The sequence below is a fragment of the Artemia sp. Qi Xiang Cuo genome, chromosome 7, assembly GCF_049724085.1.
Source record: "Artemia sp. Qi Xiang Cuo chromosome 7, ASM4972408v1, whole genome shotgun sequence".
NCBI lineage: Eukaryota > Metazoa > Arthropoda > Branchiopoda > Anostraca > Artemiidae > Artemia > Artemia sp. Qi Xiang Cuo.
This window is the reverse complement of record NC_142800.1, coordinates 18248853-18276827: the sequence shown is the minus strand read 5'-3', so window position 1 is coordinate 18276827 and position 27975 is coordinate 18248853. Positions and strand designations below refer to the sequence as shown.

Here is a 27975-nt window from a genome sequence, read left to right as displayed (position 1 = left end):
AATCAGTATCAATAAATATATGAAACCCAAAAGAAACAGAAATTAAAATAAACAACAGAGTCAAACTCAAAACGAGCAGACACTATTATGAGTAGGTTTCAAGACCCCAATGCTTTCTAAAAGCCAGAATATAATTTGTACTTTACTGAAAAAAATTCAAATGAATGTACATTGTCATTGTAATATATATATGCTAATATCTATTCCTCAACATCTTGATAAATTTTTGATTTCACAAAGTTATAAAAGTGAAAACATCTAAAAGAATTTTTTTCAGTAAAGTATTGGTTGATGGTATTAGGTTGAAAATTTCATCGTGTGTTGAAGGGGATATTGAAAAAAGGGTACTATTTATATGCTTATACTAATGCCACTACTGCTACTACAACTATTGCTACATATTATTACTGAACCTTTCAATAATACTGGAAAAACTGATGCCTCAAAACTTTATTAGGATGTTTGTTATGGGAAATGATGGGCGTGTGCAGGGGAAGTTTCTCTCAGATCACTTTGACTCTTAAAAGGGCACTATACCCTTCCAATTTAAAATTAATTGAGACCCGTCTGAATTTAATACGACCAACTATTCCATAAAAACCTTATATGCCCCCAGGGAATAACTTAAAGCCCTTCCCCCAGGGCTCTGGGGGGGGTGTGTGCCAACCCTGAAAGCATTGATCTGTGTTCTTTGGACTATTTTAAACAAAATTACCATCGTACAATTTCAATCAGATGCATTTGGTGAAAAGAGGGGTAGTGGGGGGGGTGTGCATTAATTGACCTCCATCACTATTGAATCTTAAAAGGGAATCAGCACTTCTAATTTCAACCAAATGAGCCACTTCTAAAGCTTATACAACCATCCCTTCCATAAGAATCTTAAATACCCCGGGGGTATAACTTATAACCTTCACCCTCAGGCTCTGGTGGTTTGTATCAACCTCAAAAGCCTAGTTAAGTGATATTTGGGCTATTTTGAATGAAAGGACTGTATCAAAATATCAATTGGATACATCTCAGGAAAACCCGACGTGTTTGTGTGCATGTGGGAGGGGGGCATCTGCCCTTTGATCACTTCGACTCTTAAAAAGGGCACTAGAACTTATGATCTCGAATCCAATGTGTGCCGTCCAAAGTATATACAACCACCCTTTTTATAAAAACCTCATATGCTCCAAGGGTATAACTTACAACCCATTGCCTGAAACTGTACGGGGGGGGGGGTGTATTCCCCAAAGACATATTGTTACAAACCTTCAACTACGATGAATATAAATGTTATCTTCAAATTTTGATTGGAGATGTTAGGGTAAGTGCTGAGCATAGAGGGGGGGGGGGGTTGTTTGATTTGAAATCACTTTGACTCTTAAATAGGGTACTATAACTTCCAATTTTATATCAAATAAGCCCCAACTGATGTTTATACGGCCGCCCATTCAGCAAAAACCTTTTACGGCCTCGTAATATAGCTTACAACCTTATCCCCAAGGCGCTGGGGAGAGGGGGGAGTTGTGTCATTCCTAGAGACGTTATTATACATTCTTTGGCCTTTTTTTTTAAAAATTAGCTGTCTCCCAATTTCAGTGAGATGCATTTGATGAAAGGAGGGGTTGTAGGAGAGTGGGGGAAGGGGTCTAAATCCCGTCCATCACTTTTGACGCTTTAAAATTAACCAAAACTTTTTATTTTGAACCAAACGAACCTCTTCTAAAGTTAAACAACCGCCCCTTCCATAAAAACCTTAAATACCCCCTGGACATAAATTACAACCCTTTACAACCCCAATCTCTTGGGTTTTTTTCAACCCTAAAATCCTTGTTATGTGATATTTATACTATTTTGAATATAATGGCTATCTCAAAATTTCTATTAGATACACTTCAGTACAATATGACGTATATGTAGGGGGGGGGAGATAGGTGTCCTCCGATTACTTTTACTTTTAAAAAGAGCACTGGAGCGTCTAATTATCAATCCAATGAGCCACTTCCAAAGCTTATATGACCACTCTTTCTAGAAAAACCTTATATAATTCCATGGCATAACTTACAACCCTTGCCCTGAGGGTTGGGGGGATTTGTTATCCTCAAAGACATAATTTCCAGACCTTTCGAATACGTTGAACAAAATGTCTATCTCAAAGTCTTGATTGTAAGTGTCTGGAGAAATTGTGGGCGTGGGGGGGGGGGGGTCTTTTGCCCTCTGATCACTTTCGAATAATAAAAAAGGCACTAGTCCTCTCAATTTCCATTCCAATCAAATGAACCCTGTTTGAAGCTTCTACGACAAAAATTTCTATAAAAACCTAATATGCCTTAAGGGCATAACTTAATACCCTTGTGCTGAGGGCAAATGATAGGCGTAAGGGGGGGGCTGATTCCACCTCCGATTACTTTCGACTATTAAATAAGGCAATATGACTTTCAATTTCCAATCGAATGAGCCCTTTTTGAAATTTTTACGACACCGCTTTCTATAAAAACCTTATACGCCCTCAAGGCAAAACTTACAACCTTAGCCCTTAGGGATTTGGGGGGGGGAGGGGTTGTCATACTCAAAGACATAATTTCTGAACCCTTCAACTACACTCAACAAATTGTCTATATAAAAATGTTGATTGAAAGTGCTTGGGGAAATGATGGGCGTGGGAGGGGGAGCGCATTTGCCCTCTGATCACCTTTCACTAGTAATAAGGGCACTTTCCCTCTAAATTCCCGATTGAATAAGCCCTTTTTAAAGTTTTTACTACAACACATTCAATAAGAACCTTATATGCCCCCAGGGCATAACTTACAACCTTTGCCCTGGGGAGGGGGTTTGTCATCCTCAGAAATAGTTTCCGGTCCTATCAACTACGTTGAACAAAACTGCTATCTCAAATTTTGAGTGGATGTGTTTGGGGAAATTGTGGTCGTGAGAGGGGGGTTAGATGCCCTCCAATCACTTTCGACTATTAAAAATGGGACTAGTCCTTTCAATTTCCAATAGAATGAGCTCTTTTTGAAGTTTCTTTGACAACGCTTTCTGTAAAAACATTATATGCCCTCAGGACATAACTTGCAAACCTTGCCCTTAGGGCTGTGGGGGGGGGGGGTGGTTCTCCTCCTCAAAGACATAAGTTCCAGATCTTTCAACTACGTTGAACAAAATTCCTATCTCAAAATTTTGATTGGATGTGTTTGACGAAATGGTGGGCGTGAGAGGGGGGTTAGCTGCCCTCTAATCATTTTCGACTATTAAAAATGGGACTAGCCCTTTCAATTTCCAATTGAATTAGCCCTTTTTGAAGTTTCTACGATCATCCTTTCTATATAAACCTTATATGCCCCCAGGGAACAACTCGCAACCCTTGCCCGGAGGCCTCTGAGGAGGGGGGGGGGGTCCTCAAAGACATAATTTCCGGATCTTTCAACTACATTGAACAAAATGGCTATCTCAAAATTTTTATTGGATGTGTTTGGGGAAATGGTGGGCGCGGAAGGGTTGTTAGTGGCCTTCCAATCACTTTCGGTTATTAAAAAGGGCACAATCCCTTCCAATTTCTAATCGAATGAGTCCTTTTGGAAGTCTCTACGACAACTCCTTCGATACGAAGTCCACTGGTTTAAAAGAAACCAAAAAAAGATAACAATAAAACATTGTGCCCTCATTGTTCTGTACTTAGGCAGCGCTATTGAGCTGCCTATGATTTTGCAGAATAAAATCTGCAAAATTTTAGAAAAAAGGGAAACACCTTATAAAACGCATGTGATCTTGCCAAAAGTTGTTTTTAAGAGACGATGTTTTGCCCTTAGGCGGATGTGTCAAGCCTTTTTTTTCAAAACCCAAAATTTAAGAGTTTTGCCGAGAAGGATGCGGTTTTTCTGTTCTTTTTTCATGATGGGTCATCGTACTGAGTGAGTCTTCTTAGAATGTTGGAAATGGGCAAAATCGAACCAATAATTTCTATACCAATAAAATCTGCAAAATTTTAGAAAAAAGGGAAACACCTTATAAAACGCATGTGATCTTGCCAAAAGTTGTTTTTAAGAGACGATGTTTTGCCCTTAGGCGGATGTGTCAAGCCTTTTTTTTCAAAACACAAAATTTAAGAGTTTTGCCGAGAAGGATGCGGTTTTTCTGTTCTTTTTCCATGATGGGTCATCGTCTTCTTAGAATGTTGGAAATGGGCAAAATCGAAAATGGGCAATAATTTTAGTTTTACGACTCCTTTTGATTAACGAAAGACATCACAGCGCAGGAGGGTGCCGAATTTTGCCTTTTTGGGTTGCAAAATAGCAATTTTGGTTCAAATAGGGCTATAATGCCATCATACCAAAATTCTGAAAGAGCCAATGCATTTAGTTCTAATAAACGAAGAAGACCCCATTGCTTTCCCATAAAATTAAACAAAAAGAACAATTTGTTTTAAAGAGAAAGTAAGGAGCGAGATCAAAACTTAAAACGAACAGAAATCATTCAGTATTTGAAAGGAGCTGTCCCCTCCTCAACGCTTCGCTCTTTATGCGTAAGTTTGACTCTTTCTCACAACTCTACTTTTAAAACAATAAAAAAACTTTGGCGTAAAGAGCGGGGCGTTGAGGAGGGGACAACCCTTCACATACGGAGTGATTTCTGTTCGTTTTAAGTTTTAATGTCGTTCCTTACTTTCAGTTAAAAAAATTGTTTTTTTATATTTAATTTCTTAACGTTTTTGAATTAATGCAGGTTTTGATTTTGGCTCACCGTACATGAATAACTAAAACAAAATTTGAATATTAATTTTACTTTTTTTGGTTAAATGGCTTTCTCGAAACTATTTTAGTTTTATTTACGAACGTTTTCTTACTTTCCTAACTTTCGGTTTGAAAAAACATATTTTTTTATTTAATTTCTGAACGTTTTTTAATTAACGCAGGTTTTGATTTTGTCTCATCGCACATTAATAACCAAAACGAAATTTGCATATTAATTTTATTTTTTGGCTGAATAGCTTTCTCAGAATTTTGATCGGACGATTTTGAGAAAAAAGGGGCGGGAGCGGACCTAGTTGCCCTCCAATTTTTTGGTTACATAAAAAGGGCAATAGACCGCTTATTTTTATTTACGAACGTTTTATTAACAATAAATATTCGTAATTTACGAATTAACTTACGTTCCGAACTTCTATATTCGTATAATTTTGTTACATGTATGCGGGGGTTCTCCCCCTCACTCTTTACGCTAAATTTCGAATTTTGTTCCAAGTCTTAAAGAATGACTCCTTAATCACAAAGGCCGTTAATTAAGCGAGGTATTGACTTGGGAGTGTACCCAATGATATACGTAATAGTTTTGTTCGTTTTGAGTTTTGATGTTGAATAGTTTTCAGTTGAAAAGTTTCTCTGTTGAAAACTTGTTTTTTATTTATTTAATTTCTTATCGTTTTTTTTTAATAATGCTAGGAAATCGGACGCTTCCTTCATATTAGTGTCCCTTCCCCCATGAAAACTTTCTCCATCGGAAGATTCTCTCACATAACCCCTGATCCACCAGCCCCCCCGCCACTACCAGGAAAAATTACGCAAAAAGCTTTATTTGTTAAGAATTATGCTTTAATCCGGTAATTCTTGTTTTTTGCAAGCGATGCCATTCGTGATACTCCACAAAACACATCACACTATCATGGCATTACGCACCCGGCCCACTGCAGGGAAATTTTGACGATAGATATACAAGAATTTAAAGATTTAAGTGATTATCTTCAATATTTTAACATTTACTTCATATATATAATGTTTCCCAAGGTTTATGGCCCGAGTACTTACCATCTTAGGATAGATTTTTCCATTTTTTATCATTTTCGCATAATTTTTACTATTTTCCTGGGGTTTAATAGATCCAGGGCATGAGAAAATTCAGCCTCGAGGGAGACATACTTGGTTGTTTTTCTAGTGTTGTGTCGTGGTTTTTTGTATCACTGTTACGAGCGTTGATGCTTCAAAGCGCATTTGGAAGCTTTCTCGTTTAAATCGTATAACTCAGGATGTATTCATAGTGTTGTGTCTTGCTTTACCTTATCAGTGTTACGTCTCTTGATGTATCTAAGTGCATTATTTTCATAGGAAACGTATAACTCAAGATATTTTTATAGTGTTGCGTCAGGGTTTATCTTGTCAGTGCTACCTTTATTGATGTTTCATATTGCATTTTGGAAGTTTTTCTCATTTGAAACATAGGATTCAACATATTTTGTAGTTTTGTGGCGTGCTTTATCTTAACTGCGTGACAACTATTGATGTTTGAATATGGTTTGTGGAGTTTTCTCACTCGCTGACTATGAATCACGATGTTTTTAATCTGTTGTGACAGGGCTTTTCTTGTTCTTTGTTGCTCAATTGATGTTTTGAAGTTCATTTTGGAATTTTTTCGTCGTAAACGTAGCAGACAAGATGTTTTTCTAGTGCTCGGTCTGGATTTAAATTGTCAGTGTTACCTCAGTTGATGTTTCAAAGTGCATCTTGAAATTTTTTGGGTATAAACGTATGACTCAGAAAATTTTAATAGTAATGTTTCGTGTTTTATATTGTCAGTGTTATCTCTATTGATGTTTCAAAGTGTATTTTGGAAGTTTTTCGTATGAAAAGTACGACTCAAGTTTTTTTGTAGTGTTGTAGCTTATCTTGACTGTGTCACCACAATTGATGTCTTCAAAGTGCAATTTGGAAGTTTTCTTTCCCTTCGAAACATATGACTTAGCCTTCTCATTTTTGTAGTGTTATATCGTGTTTTGCCTTCTCAGTGTTACCTCTGTTAATGTTTCAAACGATAATAGCAGCAAGTTTTTCGTCAAAGATAACGAATTTCTCTTAGAAGTAGAAATTTTCTGACTATGCTAACGAGATTTCTGTTAGAAGAAGTAAGTTTTTCTTCACACTAAAAAATTTTCTCTTTGAAAAAACAATTTTTTTCTTAATAGTAACAAAGTTTTTTCTATTAGCACCAAGTTTTCCGTCAAAGATAACAAATTTCTCTTAGAAGTATAAATTTTCTGTTAATACTACCAAGTTTTTTGTTAGAACTAGAAAGTTTTTCTTAGCACTAACAAATTTTCTCTTCGAAGTAACAATTTTCTGGCTATGCTAACAAATTTTCTGTTAGAAGAAGTAACTTTTCCTTAACACTAACAAATTTTATCTTCGAAGTAACAACAAGTTTTTACTTCATAGTAACAAAGTTTTTCTAATAGCAACATGTTTTCCGTCAAAGATAACAAATTTCTCTTTGAAGTAACAATTTTTTGTTAATGGTACCAAGTTTTCTGTTAGAACTAGCAACTTTTTCTTAACACTAACAAATTTTCTCTTCGAAGTAAGAACTTTTTTTCCTTAATATAAACAAACTTTTACTTAATACGATCAAATTTCTCATGGTGTTAACAGCTTTTTCTTAATAGTAAAAATTGTTTAATAGCACCAAGTTTTCCGTCAAAGATAAAAATTTCTCTAAGAATTAACAATTTTCTGTTAATGCTATTAAGTTTTCTGTTAGAAGTAGCAATTTTCTCCTAGCATTAACAAATTTTCTCTTCGAAGTAACAATTTTTTCTTAATAGTAACAAACTTTTACTTACTACGATCAAATGTCTCATGGAGGTAACAGCTTTTTACTAATAGTAAAATTTTTTTTCTAATGATAGTAGGTTTTTCGTCAGAAGTTACAAGTTTCTTTTAGATGTATCAACTATATGTTAATGCTACCAGATTTTCCTTTAGAAGTTGTAATTTTTTCCTAACACTAACAAATTTTCTCTTCCAATTAACAACTTTTGCTTTAATACTATCAAATTTTTGCTTAATATTATCAAATTTTCATGAAGGTAACAGGTTTTCTTATTAATAGTAGCAAATTTTTTCTAGTAGCAGCAAATTTTCCATCAAAGATAACAATTTTCTCTTAGAAGTGATAATTTTCTGACTATGTTAACAAGATTTCTGTTAAAACTAACAAATTGTCTCTTCGAAGTAAGAAATTTTTCTTTATTATAGACCAGTGCACGTAGAGACTTCCAAAAGGACTCATTCGATTAGAAATTGGAAGGGATTGTGCCTTTTTTAATAACCGAAAGTGATTGGAAGGCCACTAACAACCCTTCCACGCCCACCATTTCCCCAAACACATCCAATAAAAATTTTGAGATAGCCATTTTGTTAAATGTAGTTGAAAGATCCGGAAATTATGTCTTTGAGGACCCCCCCCCCCTCCTCAGAGGCCTCAAGGCAAGGGTTGTGAGTTGTGCCCTGGGGGCATATAAGGTTTATATAGAAAGGATGATCGTAGAAACTTCAAAAAGGGCTCATTCGATTGGAAATTGTAAGGGCTATTGTCCTTTTTAATAATCGAAAATGATTGGAGGGCAACTAACCCCCCTCTCACGCCCACCATTTCTTCAATCACAACCAATCAAAATTTTGAGATAGGCATTTTGTTCAACGTAGTTGAAAGATCTGGAAGTAATTTCTTTGAGGAGGAGAATACCCCCCCCCCCCCCAGCCATAAGGGCAAGGTTTGCAAGTTATGCCCTGATGGCATATAAAGTTTTTATAGGAAGCGTTGTCATAGAAACTTCATAAAGGGCTCATTCGATTGGAAATTCAAAGGACTAGTCCCGTTTCTAATAGTCGAAAGTGATCGGAGGGCAAATAACCCCCCTCTCACGCCCACCATTTCCCAAAACACATGCAATCAAAATTTTGAGATGGCAGTTTTGTTCAACGCAGTTGATAGGACCGGAAATTATTTCTGAGGATGACAACCCCCCCCCCCTCCCCAGGACAAAGGTTGTAAGTTATGCCCTGGGGGCATATAAGGTTCTTATTGAATGTATTGTAGTAAAAACTTTAAATGGGGCTTATTCAATCGGGAATTGAGAGGGATAGTGCCCTTATTAATAGTCAAAGGTGATCAAAGGGCAAATGCGCTCCCCCGCCCAAGCCCATCATTTCACCAAACACTTTCGATCAAAATTTTTATATAGACAATTTGTTGAGTGTAATTGAAGGGTCCGGAAATTACGTCTTTGAGTATGACAACCCCTCCCCCCCCCCAAAACCCTCAGGGCAAAGGTTGTAAGTTTTGCCTTGGGGGCGTATAAGGTTTTTATATAAAGCGGTGTCGTAAAAACTACAAAAACGGCTCATTCGATTGGAAATTGAAAGTCATATTGCCTTGTTTAATAGTCGAAAGTAATCGGAGGTGGAATCAGTCCCCCTCACGCCTATCATTTGCCCTCAGCACAAGGGTATTAAGTTATGCCCTTGAGGCATATGAGGTTTTTATATAAATTTTTGTCGTAGAAGCTTCAAACAGGGTTCATTTGATTGGAATGGAAATTGAGAGGACTAGTGCCTTTTTTATTATTCAAAAGTGATCAGAGGGCAAACCCCCCCACACCCAAAATTTCCCCAAACACTTAAAATCAAAACTTTACGATAGCCATTTTGTTCAACGTATTTGAGAGGTCTGAAAATTATGTCTTTGATGATAATAAATCCCCCCCCCCAGCCCGCCGGGCAAAGGTTATAAGTTATGCCATGGAAACATATAAGGTTTTTCTAGAAAGAGCGGTCATATAAGCTTCGGAGGGGGCTCATTGGATTGATAATTAGACGCTCCAGTGCTCTTTTTAAAAGTAAAACAATCGGAGGACAGCTACCTCTCCCCCCTACATATACGTCATATTGTCCTGAAGTGTATCTAATAGAAATTTTGAGATAGCTATTCTATTCAAAATAGTATAAGCATCAAATAAGAAGGATTTTAGGGTTGAAACAAACCCCAGAGATTGGGGTTGTAAAGGCTTTTAATTTATGCCCAAGGGGTATTTAAGGTTTTTATGGAAGGGATGGTTGTTTAACTTTATAAGAGGTTCATTTGGTTGAAAACTGAAAGTTCTAGTTACTTTTTAAGCGTCAAAAGTGATGGACGGGATTTAGACCCCTTCCCCTGCTCTCCTACAACCCCTCCTTTCATCAAATGCATCTCACTGAAATTGGGAGAAATTGGAATCACTGAAATTGGTCTCTAGGAATGACAACCCCCCCCCCACCGCCGTGGGGATAGGGTTGTAAGCTATATTACGAGGCCATAAAAGGTTTTTGCTGAATGGGCGGCCGAAATAAACATCAATTGGGGCTTATTTGATATGAAATTGGAAGTTATAGTACCCTATTTAAGAGTCAAAGTGATTTCAAATCAAACAAACCCCCCTCCCCTCCCTCTATTACACAGCACTTACCCTAACTTCTCCAATCAAAATTTTACTTTTACTTAATATTATTATATTTCTTCTGCAGATAACAGGTTTTTTCTTAATAGTAAAATTTTTTTTCAAATAACAGCAAGTTTTCCTCAAAGATAACAATTTTCTCTTAGAAGTAAGAATTTTCTGACTATGTTAACAAATTTTCTGTTAGAAGAAGTAAGTTTCTATTCGAAGTAACAATTTTTTTTCCTTAATAGTAACAAAGTTTTTCTAATAGCAACAAGATTTCTGTCAAAGATAACAATTTTCTATTAGAAGTAACAATTTTCTGTTAATTCTACCAAGTTTTCTGTTAGAAATAGTAACTTCTTCTTAACACTAAAAAATTGTCTGTTCGAAGAAACACCTTTTTTTCTAATAGCAACAAGTTTTCTGTCAAAGATAACCAATTTCTCTTAGAAGTAACAATTGTATGTCTATGCTAGCAAGTTTTCTGTTACAAGAAGCAAGTTTTTCTTAACACTAACAAATTTTCTTTTCAAAACAACAACTTTCATTCCTTATTACTACCAAAGTCTTACTTAATACTATCAAGTGTCTCTTGGAAGTAAAGGCTTTTTTTCTTAATAGTAAGAAAGTTTTTATAATAACATCAAGTTTTCTGTCAAAGATAAGATACTTCTCTGAGAAGTAACAATTGTTTCTGTCTATGATAACAAGTTTTCAACTAGAGTTAGCAAGTTTTTTCTTAACAGTAACAAATTTTATCTACGAAGTAACAACTTTCTCCTTAGTACTAACAAAGTTTTACTTAATACAATCAAATGTCTTTGGAAATAACAGATTTTTTCTTGATAGTAAAAATTTTTTTCTAATAGCAGCAAGTTTTCCATCAAAGATAGAATTTTTTCAGAAGTAACAATTTTCTGTTTACGCTAAGAGGTTATCTGCTTGAAAACTTCTTAATTACATTAAGTTAACTAGGTTTAAGTTAGGTTCATTTAACTTAGGTTAGCATGAGCGGCCATGCTACCTCCTATTATTTTCACAATTAGAAACAATTTGTTATTTTAAGAAAAGACCTGTTATCTCTAAATTCCAAGAAGCACTTTGGAACATCAACTGAGGTAACACTGAAAATTCAAATCCCGACACAACACTAGAAAAACATCTTGAATGATATGTTTCAAACGAAAAAATTCCAAAATGAACTTTGAAATATCAACTGGGGTAACAGGGACAAAACAAACCCTGACACTACACTATAAATACATCTTCAGTCATACGTATCTAACGAGGAACTTCCAAAATGAACTTTGAAACATTAACAGATGTAACACAGTCTAGATAAAGCACGACACAAAACTACAAAAACATCTTGAATCATATGTTTCAAATGAGAAACACTTCCAAAGTGCAATTTGAAACATTACAGAAGTACCACTGACATGATAAACCATGATAAAACACGATAAAATATCTTGAGTCTTACATTTTCTATGAAAAAACGGCACTTTGAAACATCAAAAGAGGTAACACTGGTAAAATAAAGCCCGACAAAACACTATAATTACATTCTGAGTTGTACGATTTAAACGAGAAGGCTTCTAAATGTACTTTGAAGCATCAACAGAGGTAACAGTGATACGATAAACCACGACACAACACTATAAAAATAACCTAAGTCATACGTCTCACTCGAGGCTGAATTTTTCATGCCCTGGATCTAATAAACCCCGGGAAAATAGTGAATAATAAGTACAAATAATAAAATGTGGAAAATAATATCTTAAAATTCTCAAACCTTGGGCCATAAGCCCTAAAAAATATTAAATATGTGAAATAAATGTTAAAATATTGAAGACAATTGCTTGAATCCCTAAATGGTTGTATATCCATAGTCAAAATTTCCCCGCAGTGGGCCAAGTTCATAGTGGTGTGATTACTTTGTGAAGGATCATGAATGGCATGGCTTGTATAAAACAAGAATCACCGGATTGAAGCATAATTTGTAACAAGTAATGTCTGAAAAATGTCTTAGGAATGATGATGTGATGTCAGCGGGGGTCACAGAGGAATAGTAGTAGAATAGTGTGGTGCGAATTGGTTGGAGTTTCACGCTCTAGCAATGAAATGTCGACTTTTCTCTCCTCAAAAATATACTGTTTAATTTTTATTCAATAGATTATTTTCGTAATGAAACGCCTGAAAATGTCCTAGGAGGATGATGAGGAATGGTGCCACAAGGATGACAGATGGGGTGGGGTGTAATGCCATTATGGTGTGAACTGATATGATGTATCACTTAGGAATGGGTTGGGAAAACTTGAATCACCGGATTGAGGCATACTTTTTAACAAGAAATGTCTCAATAATGTCTTAGGAATGATTGTTAGGGGAGTAAGGGGGCAGTCAAATAACGGTACTGTTTCGTGAATTGCATGGACGCGTAATTCTATGGTGGTGTGATGTGTTTTTTGGAGCATCATGAATAGCTTGGCTTACGAAAAACAAGAATCAATGGGTTGAAGCATTAGTTTTAACAGAAAAAGTCTGTAAAATGTCTTAAGAATGATGATTTGATGTTAAAGGTTGTCAAAGTAGCATGACGTGGCGGGAATTGGTTGGAGTAGCCCATTCTAGCAATGAACTGTCGACTTCCTGCTGTTCAAAAATATACTATTGAATTTAGATTCGTGAGCTTATTTTGCCTAGGTAAAAGTTGAAAATGTTCTAGGGGGTAATGAGGGGTGGTACCACGTAAATGCCGGATGGGGCTGTGTGTGTGTAACGCCATGGTGGTGTGAATTGACATGGTGTACCACGTAGGGATGGGTTGGGAAAACTTGAATCACCGGATTGAGGCATAATGTTTGACAAGAAATGTCAGAAAAATGTCTTAAGAATGGTGAATGGGATTTCAAAGGGTGCCACACAGCAGTAATAGTGTGGCACTGTGACGTGAATTGCTCGGATTAACACGTGCTAGCAATGAAATATCGAGTTCCCGCCGTTCAAAAAAAAAAAAAAAACAGTATTTGATTTAGATTCATGAGCTTACTTTCGGTGGGAAGACTTGAAAATGTCCTCGGGGGGGGGGGGGGGTAATGAGTGGGTGATTCCACCTGGATGCCAGAAGAGCAGGCGCGTACGGTTGTGATGGTTTTATGTGTTTTGTGGAGCATCTTGAATGGCTTAGCTTGCGAAAAACAAGAATCACCGGATTGAAGCATAATTTTTAACAAGAAATGTCTGTCTTAGGAATGATGAAGGGGGTGTCAAAGGGTACCGTAGAGCAGTAACAGTTTGACATTGTTGCGTGATCTGCCATGGGGGTATCATGTTGACTATGGAATGTCGAAACGCAAATAAGTCTATTTAAAAGATGTCCTTGTTATGACAATATCTGCAGATGCCTTCTACATAATGGGCGTGTCGAATGGCGCTGTAAACCTTCCATAGTTTGCCAGGGTGGCATGCATTGCCATGAACTAGCACACTCTTGAGCTTACAGATAAGGGAGGGTGTTAAAAGAATTTTTTCGGGAGAAGGAGATTGAAATCGAACATCCCAGTCAAGGAAACTATGCAGTTTCGTTAAAAAGCTCTTAATATGGCTTAAATTTAGCTTTGATATCAGCTTCACCCTCCGGAAATTATTGCTAGGGGGAGGGTAGGGGGGGGGGGCATATTGTCACGATGGTGTGAAATATTCATAGTCTTGGCTCAATGAAAATGGGGTATTTTCCTTTAAAGTTCTTAATATGGCTTAAATTTAGCTCTGATATCAACTCCGCAAAGTAGAAATGATTGCTAGGCGGAGGGAAGGGGGCATATTGTCACGATGGTGTGAAATATTCAGTCTTGGCTCAAAGAAATCTAGGTATTTTCCTTAAAAGCTCTTAATATGGCTTAAATTTGACGGTAATATCAACGCGCCCTCTCGAAATGATTGCTAGGGGGAGGGTGGGGGCATATTGTCCCGATGGTGTGAAATCTAACATCCCACTCAAAGAAATTATGCATTTTCGTTAAAAAAAACTCTTAATAGGGCTTAAATTTGCGTCTAATATCAGCCATATCCCCTGGTATTGTATGCTAGGACCCCCGACTTTCTATAATACACGGTTCTTTTTTGCATATATTACGATAAGGCTTTTTTCACCTTTTATTTTTTGTTTGTCATGTTTTGTAACTGATTTTTTCTCGGTTTTTAATATTGTTTATAATTTTTTTTTTAAATAATAAAACTTTAATTTACAAAATCTGTTTTTTCAAAGATTTGTTTCTTAGCACGACTAAGGAGTTTACACAATTTAAGCACTTCTTTAGTCTTTATTGCTAGAAACACATTTAGCGCAATTTTGTCTAAAAATATATATTCCCCGTCTTCGTGTTTTGCATGATCGATGGTACACCTGGCCAGGAGGAGACCATCGTGAGCTTACAATCCCAGCAGATTAGTTACGGAATTGACCAAGGTGTGTCCTGTGACGTCACGGGAATGTGTTATTTCTTGAAAGTATTGAGTAGGACAGAATATTGGGAATGGCTTGTTAGTCCTGATGGTTGGAGCGTTATTCTATTGGAAGGGAATTGACCTTTCATGCCCTAGCAAAGACAAAGAACTAAAGAAAAAAGAAAGAATAAAAAAAAAACGGTTTGAAAGTTTCAGGCGAAAAATTAAATGCCAAAAAAGGTATTATGTGACAGTAATGCACGCCGTCATTACATAAAAGTGTGTGTTGACCTTACATAAAGTGCGCGCCGTCATTAAGTTAAAAGAAATAAAAAATTTGTTGTACGTTTCCGGTGAAAAATAAAAGGCCTAAGAGGTATTATGTGACAGTGATGGTTGCACTGTTATTATGTGACCTCATATAAAAACGTGACCTCACAAACATCGTTAAGTTACAATTGGGTATTCCCCATGGTTCCTGTCGCAGGGTTACATGCAATTGCATCACCCATATTAGACTTGACCGTCTAAAATAGGGTAAGTCGTGTGACGTCATTGAAGGGCAAATGGGTGTGTCACACTGTCATATGGAAAATCCCACTGTCATATTCAGCGTAGCAGAGAACTCTACTGTAGGGGGTTCAATCACACTCACAATCACAAATCACAAAGCACGTTTATTTGTTTTGTTTTCTGTTTCTCCCAGTGATCGCATTGAACCAATGGTCTTAAAATGTCGAGAAGGCTCGTTCGAAAGGAAATTTAAGGTTCTAGTGCCATTTTTAAGGGCACTTTTTCACTCAAAAATATTGCTTGGTTCCTAGCCCCCTCCCACGCTCCTCTTCCTCCAATAACGTCCGATCAATATTTTGAGATATCCATTTTGTCCAGCACAGTTGAAAGGTCCTGTAGCTATGCATTTAGAGATAATGTGACCCCCCACAGTCCCTGGGGAAAGGTCTTTCGTTTATAAAATTTACCCATTGTTTATGTATAGTATTTACTTATAGTATTGGGAAGTTTGCATACATTTTTCGGGTAGGGAAAATGGAATTTTATGTTGGGGGATTTTTCACGGAGAGAATTTTCCATGGAGAGTGAAGTTTCCGGGGGGAGGGGGGTTAACTTTTCAGGGTAAGTTTCACGCTGGGTGGACTTTGCCTAAATTCCTATACAAAATTATTTTTATTTGTCTTACTTTCTCTTTGTCGACTCAATCTTACGCGTGGAGATGTTAAAGGTAATTGTAGAGGGTAAATTTTCACCAGAATTGAATTGTCTAGAGTATCTCTCCGTGGGGGGGGGGGGGGTTCATGAAGGTGGGGCCGGATTTACCGGCATTATTTAAAAAAAACGAAAAAAAAGCTTTTTAAACTGAAAGCAAGGAGCAACATTAAAACATTAAAAGAACGGAAATTATTCATTATATCAGGAGGGTTTCCCCTCCTCAATACTTTGCTCTTAACGATAAAATTTCTATTTGTCCCAATTCTATAAGAACGACTCCTGAAACGCAAGGGTCTTCTAATTAGAACAACAAGAAGCTTTTTAATAAGTACGGAAGAACTTACCTATCTACAAGTTTGTATCTAAAAAAATCGTATCTATAAAACAAATTCGGTACATGTGAATTATATCTAACCCACCGCTATAGACTGTACAAGGAAGCCAGACAGGAAACCAGACAAACGGGTATTTGCTAGATAAATGGATCGCAAAGCGTGATTTCTTATTGCATTTACAATATTTAAACTGTTGTTTAGTGGGGTTTAGGGGGGGGGAAGGTACCTAGGTTAGGTTAGGTTACGTATTTAATATAGGCTATGATTTACCCCCCTCCCTAATTTGCAGATATACCGCCCAAATTTGTTTCTGAACTATTATATTTTCATTCTATTTTACTTTATTTCATTAGGATTAACCAAACTTGACTTCTTTGGTGTATAGAGGTGGATTAGATAGATAGCACAAGTACCACAAATTCTTGCATTACAAATAAGGATACCCAGCTTTACTACCCAGGATGGGCTCTTTTCAGCCAGTTTCTAATTCACATTTATGGCTAGATATTTTGCATTCTGTCTTTGGTGAGGGGTGTTGGAGGGGTGAGGCATCTCATTTAAAAAACAGGCTGGTAAATTTTACATGCTTTTGTTTGTCAAAAATAAAGACTATACGATTTTATTGCTCGTTATCCCCACTACTTTCGGTAGTCTTGATGCAAGATTCCTTTCTAGTTTATCAATATAATAACAAAATTATAGCTTCATTGCGTTCAAAAAGTTCTATATCTTGTGAGCTATTCTAGCATAACTGCATCAAAGCCCCTCCCCCCTAATGCTGGGCTATAACCACAGAGTATATCCAAAATATTCCTTTTTTTCATTTTGCATTAGCTTTTACTCATTTCTCTCTTTGATAATTCGAATCGTCGTTTGAGAAGACTATTATTGATCTTGAAGTGCGAATTTTAAAAACTAATCATGCTGCTAAGCAGTATGCCCCTTTCCATGCTATAAAAGCTCATAGAGAATCCATGATGGCTAATATTTTTCAGTTAGAAAATTCTTTGCTGTTTTATTTTTACATATATCCTCAGGAACAGCAACCTTTTTGGCCGTTTTATTTTTATTTAGCTATTTATTTTTTACCATCCGCCCGTTTGATGTACCAGTTTTGTTTTCACGGGCTGACAGAAAGTTGTTAGTTAACATTGTTCGTTAACAACTGCACAAGAGAACAAAGCCCATAATTGTTTCTCCTACATGTGTTTCAGACAAAAATAACAATCATAGGGGTTTGCAACCTAACCTTCAATATACAAACAAGTTTCGTGTTGTTCACTCTTATTTTTCTCAAGAAACTAGAAATAGTGATATATATGGTTATTTTCCAAGTTTCATGTAATTCATTCTTAAATTAAAAACGAGGAAAGAATAATTAATAAGAAACAAAGTTTTCTGATTGTACTAAAGAGGGAACTTGAAACTTAAAAAGAACAAAAGGATTGCTTCATAGCCTATGCAACATATATGAGTAAAACTAAGGAAGGTAGGCTGACTGCTATAATTTCCCATGTTTGTAGTTTTGTGCAAGATCCATAACTGTATAAGGTTTCACGTAGCACAGACACACCAATCCTTTAGGATATCTTTGAGGTATTATAATAAACCATTTGTGTATCTTATACGCGATTTTTCGCTTTAATTAAAGCCCTAGTTTGCAAAATCTCGTTAATATCAGCAGTCAGTTTGTTTGCTGCACTCTTATAGATATATGTTTCATAGGTTGCTTAGAAATAATTTTTGTTCGTTTTAAGTTTCAACTCCGGTCCTTATACTTCATCGGAAAGAGTTTTATTTTTTCAATTATTTATCTCTAAGCTTCTCTTCACTGTGTAGATTCGCCCGAAGATTCATCCATTTACCTAAAATAAGCCAAGGCTCCGTATAACTGCTGGGGGGGGGTATTGAATCTTTCAGTGGGAAGGAAGAGGACACTGGAAGTCACTCTAGCTTTGAGTGATACATGTTTCAAAACAGTATAGCGGAAGCGGGACTAACTTCCCATCATTTGAAGGAATATATTTTGAACAAGCGTGCAATATAGATGTTGAAAAGTTGACATTTCTTAGTACCAACACATTTCGGATGTAAAATAAAGAATTACATCCATATGCTAATCTTCCTGAGAATAAGATTTGTCAGAAGAGACCTCTGTTGGAAAACTTTGAAAGTTTTGATCTGGAAATTCATTTGAGTATTCCATATCTTCTCCCAGCCTCATAATTTATGTAAAAACTTAATAAGGGACAGCGGGCTGAGGGAGAAAGCAGTGCTCTTTTTTAGACGAATCTTGAATCTAAAAGCAAAAGTGAATAGAAATAAAAGAATTTTTTCCAAATTAAGTAAAGAGTAGCATAGAAACTAAAGACAAAAAGTTATTCTATGTAGATGGGGAGCTGGGCTCCTAAAATATTTGCTTTTTACATAACATTTCAAATTTATCGAAATATACAAGGATAGATCCTCTAGCTGCTAGAAATTATCTCTTTTTGCTCAAGATTTTGAAAGGGAAACTCTGTTTCACTTTCCGAGCCTGTTGAAGCATCGCCAAAAAAATAATTCCTCTATTGACAAACACTACTTCAAAACCACCATTTTAAAAATGAGAGAATCATGTCTCAGCAAGTTTCAGGAATTTAAAAACAGCGAAGCAACCTTAGCATTCGCCAAAAACCCCCTTAAAGCTACGATAACAGATTTAAATTTTTCTCCTTTTGGCATCGACATTAGTAACTTCGAAATACAATTGCTGGATTTAAAAAACAAGGAAATATGAAGCTCTAAATTTGAACGTCTTTGTGTTGATTTGGAAATACTGGAGAAGAACAAATGTGAACTTAGTTCACAACACAAGTGGTCTGCTTTGAAAGACCTGGAGAAGGAAGACATGATCATGTTCAACGCCTGGAATAGTATTCCTGACTCTTATGATCAGCTGAAAAAACTCGGGTTTGGTGTTCTTTGCCTTTTCGGTTCTACATATTCATGCGAACAATCTTTTTCAAGCATGTATTTTATCAAGAGTAAATTGAGAAGTCGTTTTATTGATGAGAACCTGGAATCGTGCCTAAAATTAAAAACAACAACATACAAACCTAACATACTCAAATTTTCCAAGGAGATGCGAGGACATTGTTCGCATTAAGTGTTTGTCAGTTATTGTCATAATTAAATTTATGGATATCTTACTTTAATTCCTTTTTTAATTAATAAATATAATCTTTATTAATTTGAAATCAAGTTTCATTCAGTGTACCTGTAATTTAATGAAGGTCTAAAATCATAAAAATGGTTTACTACATTAATAAACCGATCTGGCTCTCTAAATTTTTTTTAATCCTGGTAATGTACATATATGGCTCTTTGGCGAAAAAGTTTGCCGACCACTGCTAGCACAAGAGCAATTGATACAAAGTTTGACTTTTCGTACAGTAGCTTGATTACGATATGAAAGGTAAGTGGTAGATACTTATTACATTCTGAAATGCTTTCAAGAAATCACTGAGTTAACATTCAGTATAAAGAAAAAAATATTTCCTTTTTTTAAACGAGCTGATGTTTTTGAATTGAAAGCAGAGACCATCTTTACTCTGTGTTTCAGTGTTTAGAGAACAAAAGGGATAACTTATTTACATTTGCCAGGCAATTATAAAATGACTATATTTATTTCAACCTCAAATCCTTTCTTGAAAGCACTTGTCAAAACATAAGGGCAAAGTGCTTAGTGCTGAGGGAGGATACCAACCACCCTTTAATGTGATTAAATAAAAAAACAAGTTTATTTAGCTGAAAGTACAGAGCGACATTAAAACTTAAAACGAGCAGAATCTATTCCGTGTATAAAAGGGGCTGTCCCCTCCTCAACGCCTCGCTCTTTTACGGTAAAGTTTTTAATTGTTTTAAAAAATAGAGTTGTCATTAAGAGTCAAACTTTAGCGTAAAGAGCGAGGCGTTGAAAAGGGGACAGCCCCTTTCATATACAGAATAATTTCTATTCGTTTTAAGTTTTAATGTCGCTCCTTACTTTCAGTTAAAATAACTTGTTTTTTTTCTTTTGATTTCTGAACGTTTTTAAGTTACTTCAGGTTTTGGTTTTGGCTCACCGTACATGAATAATTAAAACGAAATTTGAATATTAATTTTACTTTTTATGGCTAGATGGCTAGAAGTTGTTTAATTTTATTTACGAACGTTTTTATTAATAATAAGTATATATAAACTCCGAATTAACTTACGTTAACTTACGAACTTCTATATTCGTATATTTTTATTACGTATATTAGGGGGGTTAGCTCCCCTAGTCAATACCTCGCTCTTTACGCTAAAATTTGATTTTTTCCAATTCTTTAAGAATGACCCCTTAATCTCAAAGGCCGTTAATTAGAATAAATAACTCTTATGAAAGTACTAAAAAAATTTACCGCAAAGCACGAGGTATTTACTTGGGAGTGAACCCAATCATATACGTAATAGTTTCTGTTCGTTTTAAGTTTTGATGTTGAAAAGTTTTCTGTTGAAAGGTGTTTCAGTTGAAAATTTATCATCGTTTTTTGAAATAACACGGGGAAATCCGGCGCCCCCTTCATAGCAATGTCCCTTCTCCAATGAAAACTTCCTCAATGGATAGATCCTCCCACATAACCCCCGATCCACCAGCCCCCCCCTACCAGAAAAAAATCCCCCTGAAAACAATTGTATACTCCCCAATAACCAATACTATATGTAAACATTAGGCAAAGTTCATAACTTGCAGCCCTTCCCCCTGGGACTATGGGGGATTAAGGCATCCTCAAACACATGGTTATTATATTTTTAATGAACAAAATGGATGTCTCAAAATTTTGATTGGGTTAATTTGGGAAAAAATGAGCGTGGGAGGGGGCCTAGTTGGAGGGGGGAGGGGGCGTGGGAGGGAGCGTGGGAGGGGGGCATAGTTGCCCTCTATTTTTGTGGTCACTTAAAAAAGACACCAGAACTTTTAATTTACGTTCGAATTAGCCCTCCCACAATATTCTAGAACCACTGGGTCGATACGATCGCCCCTGGGGAAAAAAAACACGCATCCGTGATCTTTCTTCTGGCAAAAAATACGAAATTCCACATTTTTGCAGATAGGACCTTGAAGCCTCTACAGTGGGGTTATCTGATACGCTGAATCTAACGGTGTGATTTTCATTAAGGTTCTATGGGTTTTCACCCTTTTTTCAAAAATGAGGCAAATTTTCTCAGGCACGTAATTTTTTATGCGTAAGACCATAATTGATGAAACTTAAATATTTGAAATAAGCATAAAAATCTTACTCTTTTGATGTTTCTATTGGTATTTAAATTCTTTTTTCAGAGTTTTGATTACTATTGAGCCGGGTCGCTCCTTACCCACAGTTCGTTACCACGAACTGTTTGAAATGTGTCTGTTAGCTTGAGGTTTTAAAGTCGTTTCTTACTATCATTAAATAAAAAAAAACAAGTTTTTAAAACTGAAAGTAAGGAGCGACATTAAAACTTAAAACGAACAGAAATTATTCTGTATATGAAAGGGACTGTCCCCTCCTCAACACCTCGCTCTTTAAACTAAAATTGTTTATTGTTTGAAAAAATAAAGTTGCGAAACAGAGTCAATTTTAAGCGTAAAGAATGAGGGATTGATGAGGGGACAGCCCCTTTAATATACGGAATCATTTATGTTCGTGCTAAGTTTTAATGTCGCTCCTTACTTTCAGCTTAAAAAACTTTTTTTTTTTAATTTCTGATCGTTTTTTAGTTAATGCAACTTTTATTTTGGCTCACAGTCATTGAATAAGTAAAAAAAGTTTGCATACAAATTTTACTTTTCTTTTGCTAAATGGATGTCTCTAAATTTGGTTATGACGTAATTTACAATTAACTTGCGTAACTAACTTCTATATTCGTATATTTTTCTTCTGGCAAAAAATACAAAGTTGCAGATTTTTGCAGATATGAGCTTGAAACCTATATAATAGGGTTTTCTAATACACTGAATCTGACGGTGTGATTTTCATTAAAATTATTTTACTTGTAGTGGATGTTTCCCCCCTCTTTAAAAAATCAGGTAAATTTTCTCAGGCTCGTAGCCTTTGATGAGTAATACTAAACTTAATAAAATTTATATTTAGAATCAGCATTATAAACCCATTCCTTTGATACATTTATTGACATCAAAATTCCGTTTTTAAAAGTTTCGATCACTATTGAGCCGTATCGCTTGTTTTTTTATTTTTATTTTTTTATTACGTATATGTTATTACGTATATGAGGGGGTTCTCCCGTTAGTCAATACCTCGCTCTGTACGTTAAAAGTTAAAAACAAATTTAATTCACAAACCCCTGAATCACAAAGGCCGTTTAATTAGAATAGATAGCTCTTTTGAAACCACTAAAAAACACTGTAGCGTAAAAAGCGTGGTATTGACTTGGGGGAGACCCCCCTCATGTACGTTATACTTTCTGTTCGTTTTAAGTTCTAATGTTGCTTCTTATTTTCAGTTGAAAAAAACTTATTTTTTTTAATTTAATTTCTGATCGTTTTTTAAATAATGCTTGGAAATCCGGTACCCCACTCATAGAAATTCCCCCTGCGCAAAAGAAACTAACCTCATTGATTGACTACCAAGTAACCCCCTTTTCCAACCCCATCCTCCAGAAAAAAAATTCTTCCGGAACATTTCCGTATAATTCCCAATCCCCCATAAATAATACTGGTCAGTCTGGCGCGCACTGCCTGTCCCTTTCCTTCCCCCATGAAAACTTCCTTCATGGACAGATCCTCCAACATAACCCCCGACCCCCCTTCACTACCAGAAAAAAACCCTCCTGAAAACGTCTGTATACTTCCCAATAACCAATACTATATGTTAACATTGGGTAAAGTTTATAACTTTTAGCCCTCCCCGGGGACTTCGGGGGATTAAGTCATCCTAAAAGACATATTTATCATATTTTAGACCATGTTGAACAAAATGGCTATCTCAAAATTTTGATCAGATGACTTTGGGAAAAAAATAGAATGGGAGGGGGCTTAGTTGCCCTCAATTTTTTTTGGTCACATAAAAAGGGTACTGGAACTTTTAATATCCGTTCCAATGAGCCCTCCCGAGATATTCTAGGACCACTGGGTCGATACGATCACCCCTGGGGAAAAAAAAACCAAAAAACAAATAAACACGCATCCGTGATCTTTCTTCTGGCAAAAAATGGAAAATTCCACATTTTTGTAGATAGGAGCTTTAAACCTCTATAGTAGGGTTTTCTGATGCGCTGAATATGATGGTGCGATTTTCATTAAGGTTTTATAGCTTTTAGTGGTCTTTCCCCCTATTTTTGAAAATCAGCCAAATTTTTTCAGGCACGTAACTTTTGATGGGTAGCACTAAGCTATATATTTGAAATCAGCATTGAAATCTGATCTTTTGATGCATCTATTGGTATCAAAAACCCGTTTTCTAGAGTTTCGGTTACCATTGAGCCGGGTCGCTCCTTACTTACAGTTCATTACCACGAACTGTTTGATTCTAAATTCTTTTCTTTATTTAACTGAACAACAAGCTGTATAGTAATTGTTTTCAAATACTTCTTCACTCATTTTGAAAGATAAAGTTGACTTGTTTTGTACAGTTACATCGAGTCAATGGATAGATCATAAAACTAATTAAAAGATCGTTATGTGTTGTTCTTCCACAAAGGTATCAGACCAAGTCACTTGCTTACCTTTGTAAAGGCGCCTTGACACCGCTAAAAAGCTCTAACGATGGCAGAGGAAAAACTCCACTTGCCATGCAAGTAACATTAACTTTATTTGGCTCAGGTTTGAAGCGCCATATCTTGAAATCTTTTGCAGGTGCTAGAAAATTGAAAAAACTTAGTTTAACCCGTTTTACGGGAAAACAAAGGTTACTAATAAGGTTACTGAGTACGTAAAGATAGTATTAGTGTTTTTACCCTTCCTATCCAATAGGCTAAATCATACTAAGAGCTGTTCCATTCAAACCAGGAAGCAATTGCCTGCCCAAAAATGAGTTTCAAACTTGATTAGAAAAGATATTTACGATTTATTTTTTTAATTTGTCTTCAATGGTTGTTTTCTAGCAAGATTGATTGAATAGCACTTGTCTAGATAGAATATTCCTTGGAACCGTTCTGGAAATGGAATAATTTTGCGATCCTTTTTTTCTTTCTATTGTAAAACATGAAAAAGAGCAAAATAAGAAAAAGAAGAAAAAGACGAATAAAAATTACTGTTTCGAAGTACATTTTTGAGATCGTAGAATTAATATTTGGAGATTGGTGGCTGTCTGTTTTCTTTTTCATTAAAAAAATAGAACATTGGAATAACAGGCAATAAGAAAGTTAAACTGAAAGAAGACAAAGAGGAAAAAATCGAAAAGAGGGCTTTCTCTAAAATACTAGAATCAAACACTAGAACCCCATAACACCCTCTTTTGTTGTGTTACTCGTTTAACCAAGTTATCGAAAGGCCATAATTGGGTTTTCTTTCCTTTTTTTTTTATCACATCTTCAACTCAAATCCTCTTTAAATCATTGCAATTTAAAGCTGTTAGCCTAGAGATAGATTGTTGGAGAGAGATAGATTAGAGAGATAGTAGAGAGAGATAGATTTCTGGAAAATTCTTTTCACCATGAAGAAAATTATTCAAAGAACTGAAGGAGAGAGAAAGAAGAAATATTTAAATTGAATCATCTCCAGCCTATTTGTAATGCGGGTACAACATTGAAAAGGGGTTTTATTCCATGTTTTGGCACAAAATTACAATTTTGGCCCAGATTGAAAATTTTGTCGAGTGAAATTCTGGGATTGCCAATCAGTTTAAAATTATCTGAAGTGATATATATATATATATATATATATATATATATATATATATATATATATATATATATATATATATATATATATATATATATATATATATATATATATATATATATATATATATATATATATATATATATATATATATATATATATATATATATATATATATATATATATATATATATATATATATATATATATATATATATATATATATATATATATATATATATATATATATATATATATATATATATATATATATATATATATATATATATATATATATATATATATATATATATATATATATATATATATATATATATATATATATATATATATATATATATATATATATATATATATATATATATACATATATATATATATTGATAGTTTTGATAACTATATATTGAGCTTTCCACTTTCAAATACAGCAATTGCGCGTTGTGGTGCATTCATTCCTAAAAATGTACATAGTACATACAATATAAACTATACATACTAGATGTTTGTTTCAGAAATTTATTTAACTATGTTGAATAACGTGATACTAAGGAAGTACTATTGACAACGTGTAATACTAAAGGGCTATTTGTTAAAGGATGTGCCACAGTACCTGAAATCAAAATGACCCTTACTGAATAAGCAGATACTGACATAGAATTATCAGAGGAAATTGAGGCTGGAGCTTTGTCGATTGTTCTTAGCTAGTTGACAGTTTTATCATTCTTAGCTAGATTAAATTGAAAAAGAAAACAAGTTTGTTCAACTGAAAGAAAGGACCAAAATTAAAACTTAAAATGAATAGAAATTATTTCATATATGAGGGGAGATTCACCCTCCTCAATACCTCACTCTTCAGGCTAATTTGTACCGTGAGTAAAATGCGATGTATTTAAAATACCAAAATAAAGTTCCTTCCTTCTAAAGATAATTCCGACTTCCTATAATTAAGCTAAATCTAGTTTCAAAAATGAAAAGTCCTTAATCAGCAAAGAGAAAAAACTGCAGTTAGCCTCAGACAAAGAACGGCGCTATCCAAGCTTTGGATTTCGCAAAGAGAATGGGCAATAAAAAAGGTGCTACGCACAATATTCCTAAGGAAATTTAAATGATAAGAACCGTGTGAATGTTTGAATCATCAGAAATATTTAAAACCATTTATTGGCCGAGGAGTTCGCATCCTCGGGCCACTTGGGCCAATCGTGAGCCAGTTCTCACAACGCAGGAAAAAAAACTACCTTTGATAGTGGGGTAAAAGTACTTTTTGAAAATATTCGTAATTTAGAATCAGGACCATTGAGATAGAATTATTTTGGCGTGCGATCCTTTGCAATTCCTTCACTGTTGTGTCCCAGTCACCGTTATTGTCATTTGAAGTGACTCACTGCTTTGCACCTAAATATATAAGTCCCAATAAAATCTATTGTTTTTTACCTGTGTTTATTTCATTTTATATGTTTACATCTAGTCTAGAAATAGGCAATTAGTTCGCAAAATCTCCAATAACGTTCCCAGGGAATCTGATATCCAGATAGCTCAAGAAAAAAGGTCACATCTATGTTTCTACACATTTTAATTTCTCTCAATAATTGAGGGCGGCGCGGTCATAAAGTTACTTCACTCCCCACTGCTGTGGCGCAAGGCTTGTTGGCCCAATCTTTAGCGCTATAAGCGGCGCTATCGGAGAAATTATAAGGTGTTAGTTCACGGCCTCTGGGAATAATATTACCTTTGACGCGGTCAATATTTATTACCCATTAAGCCCAGTCCTTCTCTCTTATAGCCACATTTCTTTACAGTCGCCATAAAAAATATTTATCGCTACAAATGGCACGGTCGGAAATTGGAGGAAAACTTGCAAACTAATTACGCTATAAACTTAGTAATTTGAATTTAATTATTAGAGAGATACAGACATATAAGTAAAGCGATTAGGCCTATAACCGCTAAGCTACCACAGGAAACCCTTTAAAATATCTCATAGGAGATAATAGCCTCCCCCAAAATAGGTTAAGTGAAAAAATAAAATGTATCGGACGACCTGTACCGATTTAGAAGAACAATTAATGGTGCAGAAGTTGGTCGCGAAAAATATAGAAATAGCAAAATCTATCCCGGAGTACAATGGTCAATCAGATATTAACGAATTCAATATCCAATTGGCCCAGTTTGTACAACTAACAAAAACAGAGCTAGAAGCGTTAGTCAACATTCTCCTACTACGATTAAAAGGCCAGGCCTTAAACTTTCTAAAACAGATTGAACATACCATAGGCAATAACGCCAACTTGCCAATAAATACGACGGACAAATTGTTAAAAGCATTTAAAGATAGATTTATCGAAACCAGTTCAATAAATAAATTAAAACACGGAATGGTGAGCTTTGACTATTCACAAAATATAAAAGAATACCTTGATAATATACGCATTTCGGTAGAGGCAAAATACGGAATTGGTTCAGGGTAATTGTATTAAAAAGTCATAATCAATACCATCTTGCGAGGGATGCCCCCCAAACTATATAGAGTGGCAATATCCCAAAATATGCAGACGTTGGATCTCACACTTCAGGAGGTGGAGCGATTAATCGAAGTCGACACGATGGTGGCAAATCACAGTAACGCAAAAATAAATAGCCTAGGCAATTCAACTACGAACATAAACGTCAAGAGGGACCAGGCGTTCCCCAATTTCTTTTCAAGGGATAACTCCCCAGTACCACTAAGAAACAAAACGCAAAAACTCGCTAGGCCGAAAACAGTACGTTTTTAGCCTGTAAAACAATCTAATTACAAAAAATAACCCTACAATAATAAGGTGCTATATTTGTAATCATGTTGGGCATATCGCGAGAGAGCTCCGTTA

The 27975-nt window shown here is 35.4% G+C and overlaps 1 protein-coding gene across 3 annotated transcripts in view; it reads right to left on the bottom strand.

The window, feature by feature from the left end:
• Positions 1–27975, bottom strand: part of LOC148950019 (uncharacterized) — a 239706-nt gene that overhangs the window by 62440 nt on the left and 149291 nt on the right. For all 3 annotated transcript variants that reach the window (XM_089091412.1, XM_089091410.1, XM_089091411.1), the window contains exon 4: positions 23974–24106. In XM_089091412.1, the coding sequence (XP_088947538.1) occupies positions 23974–24106 (133 nt within the window). The remainder of the gene's footprint in view (positions 1–23973; positions 24107–27975) is intronic.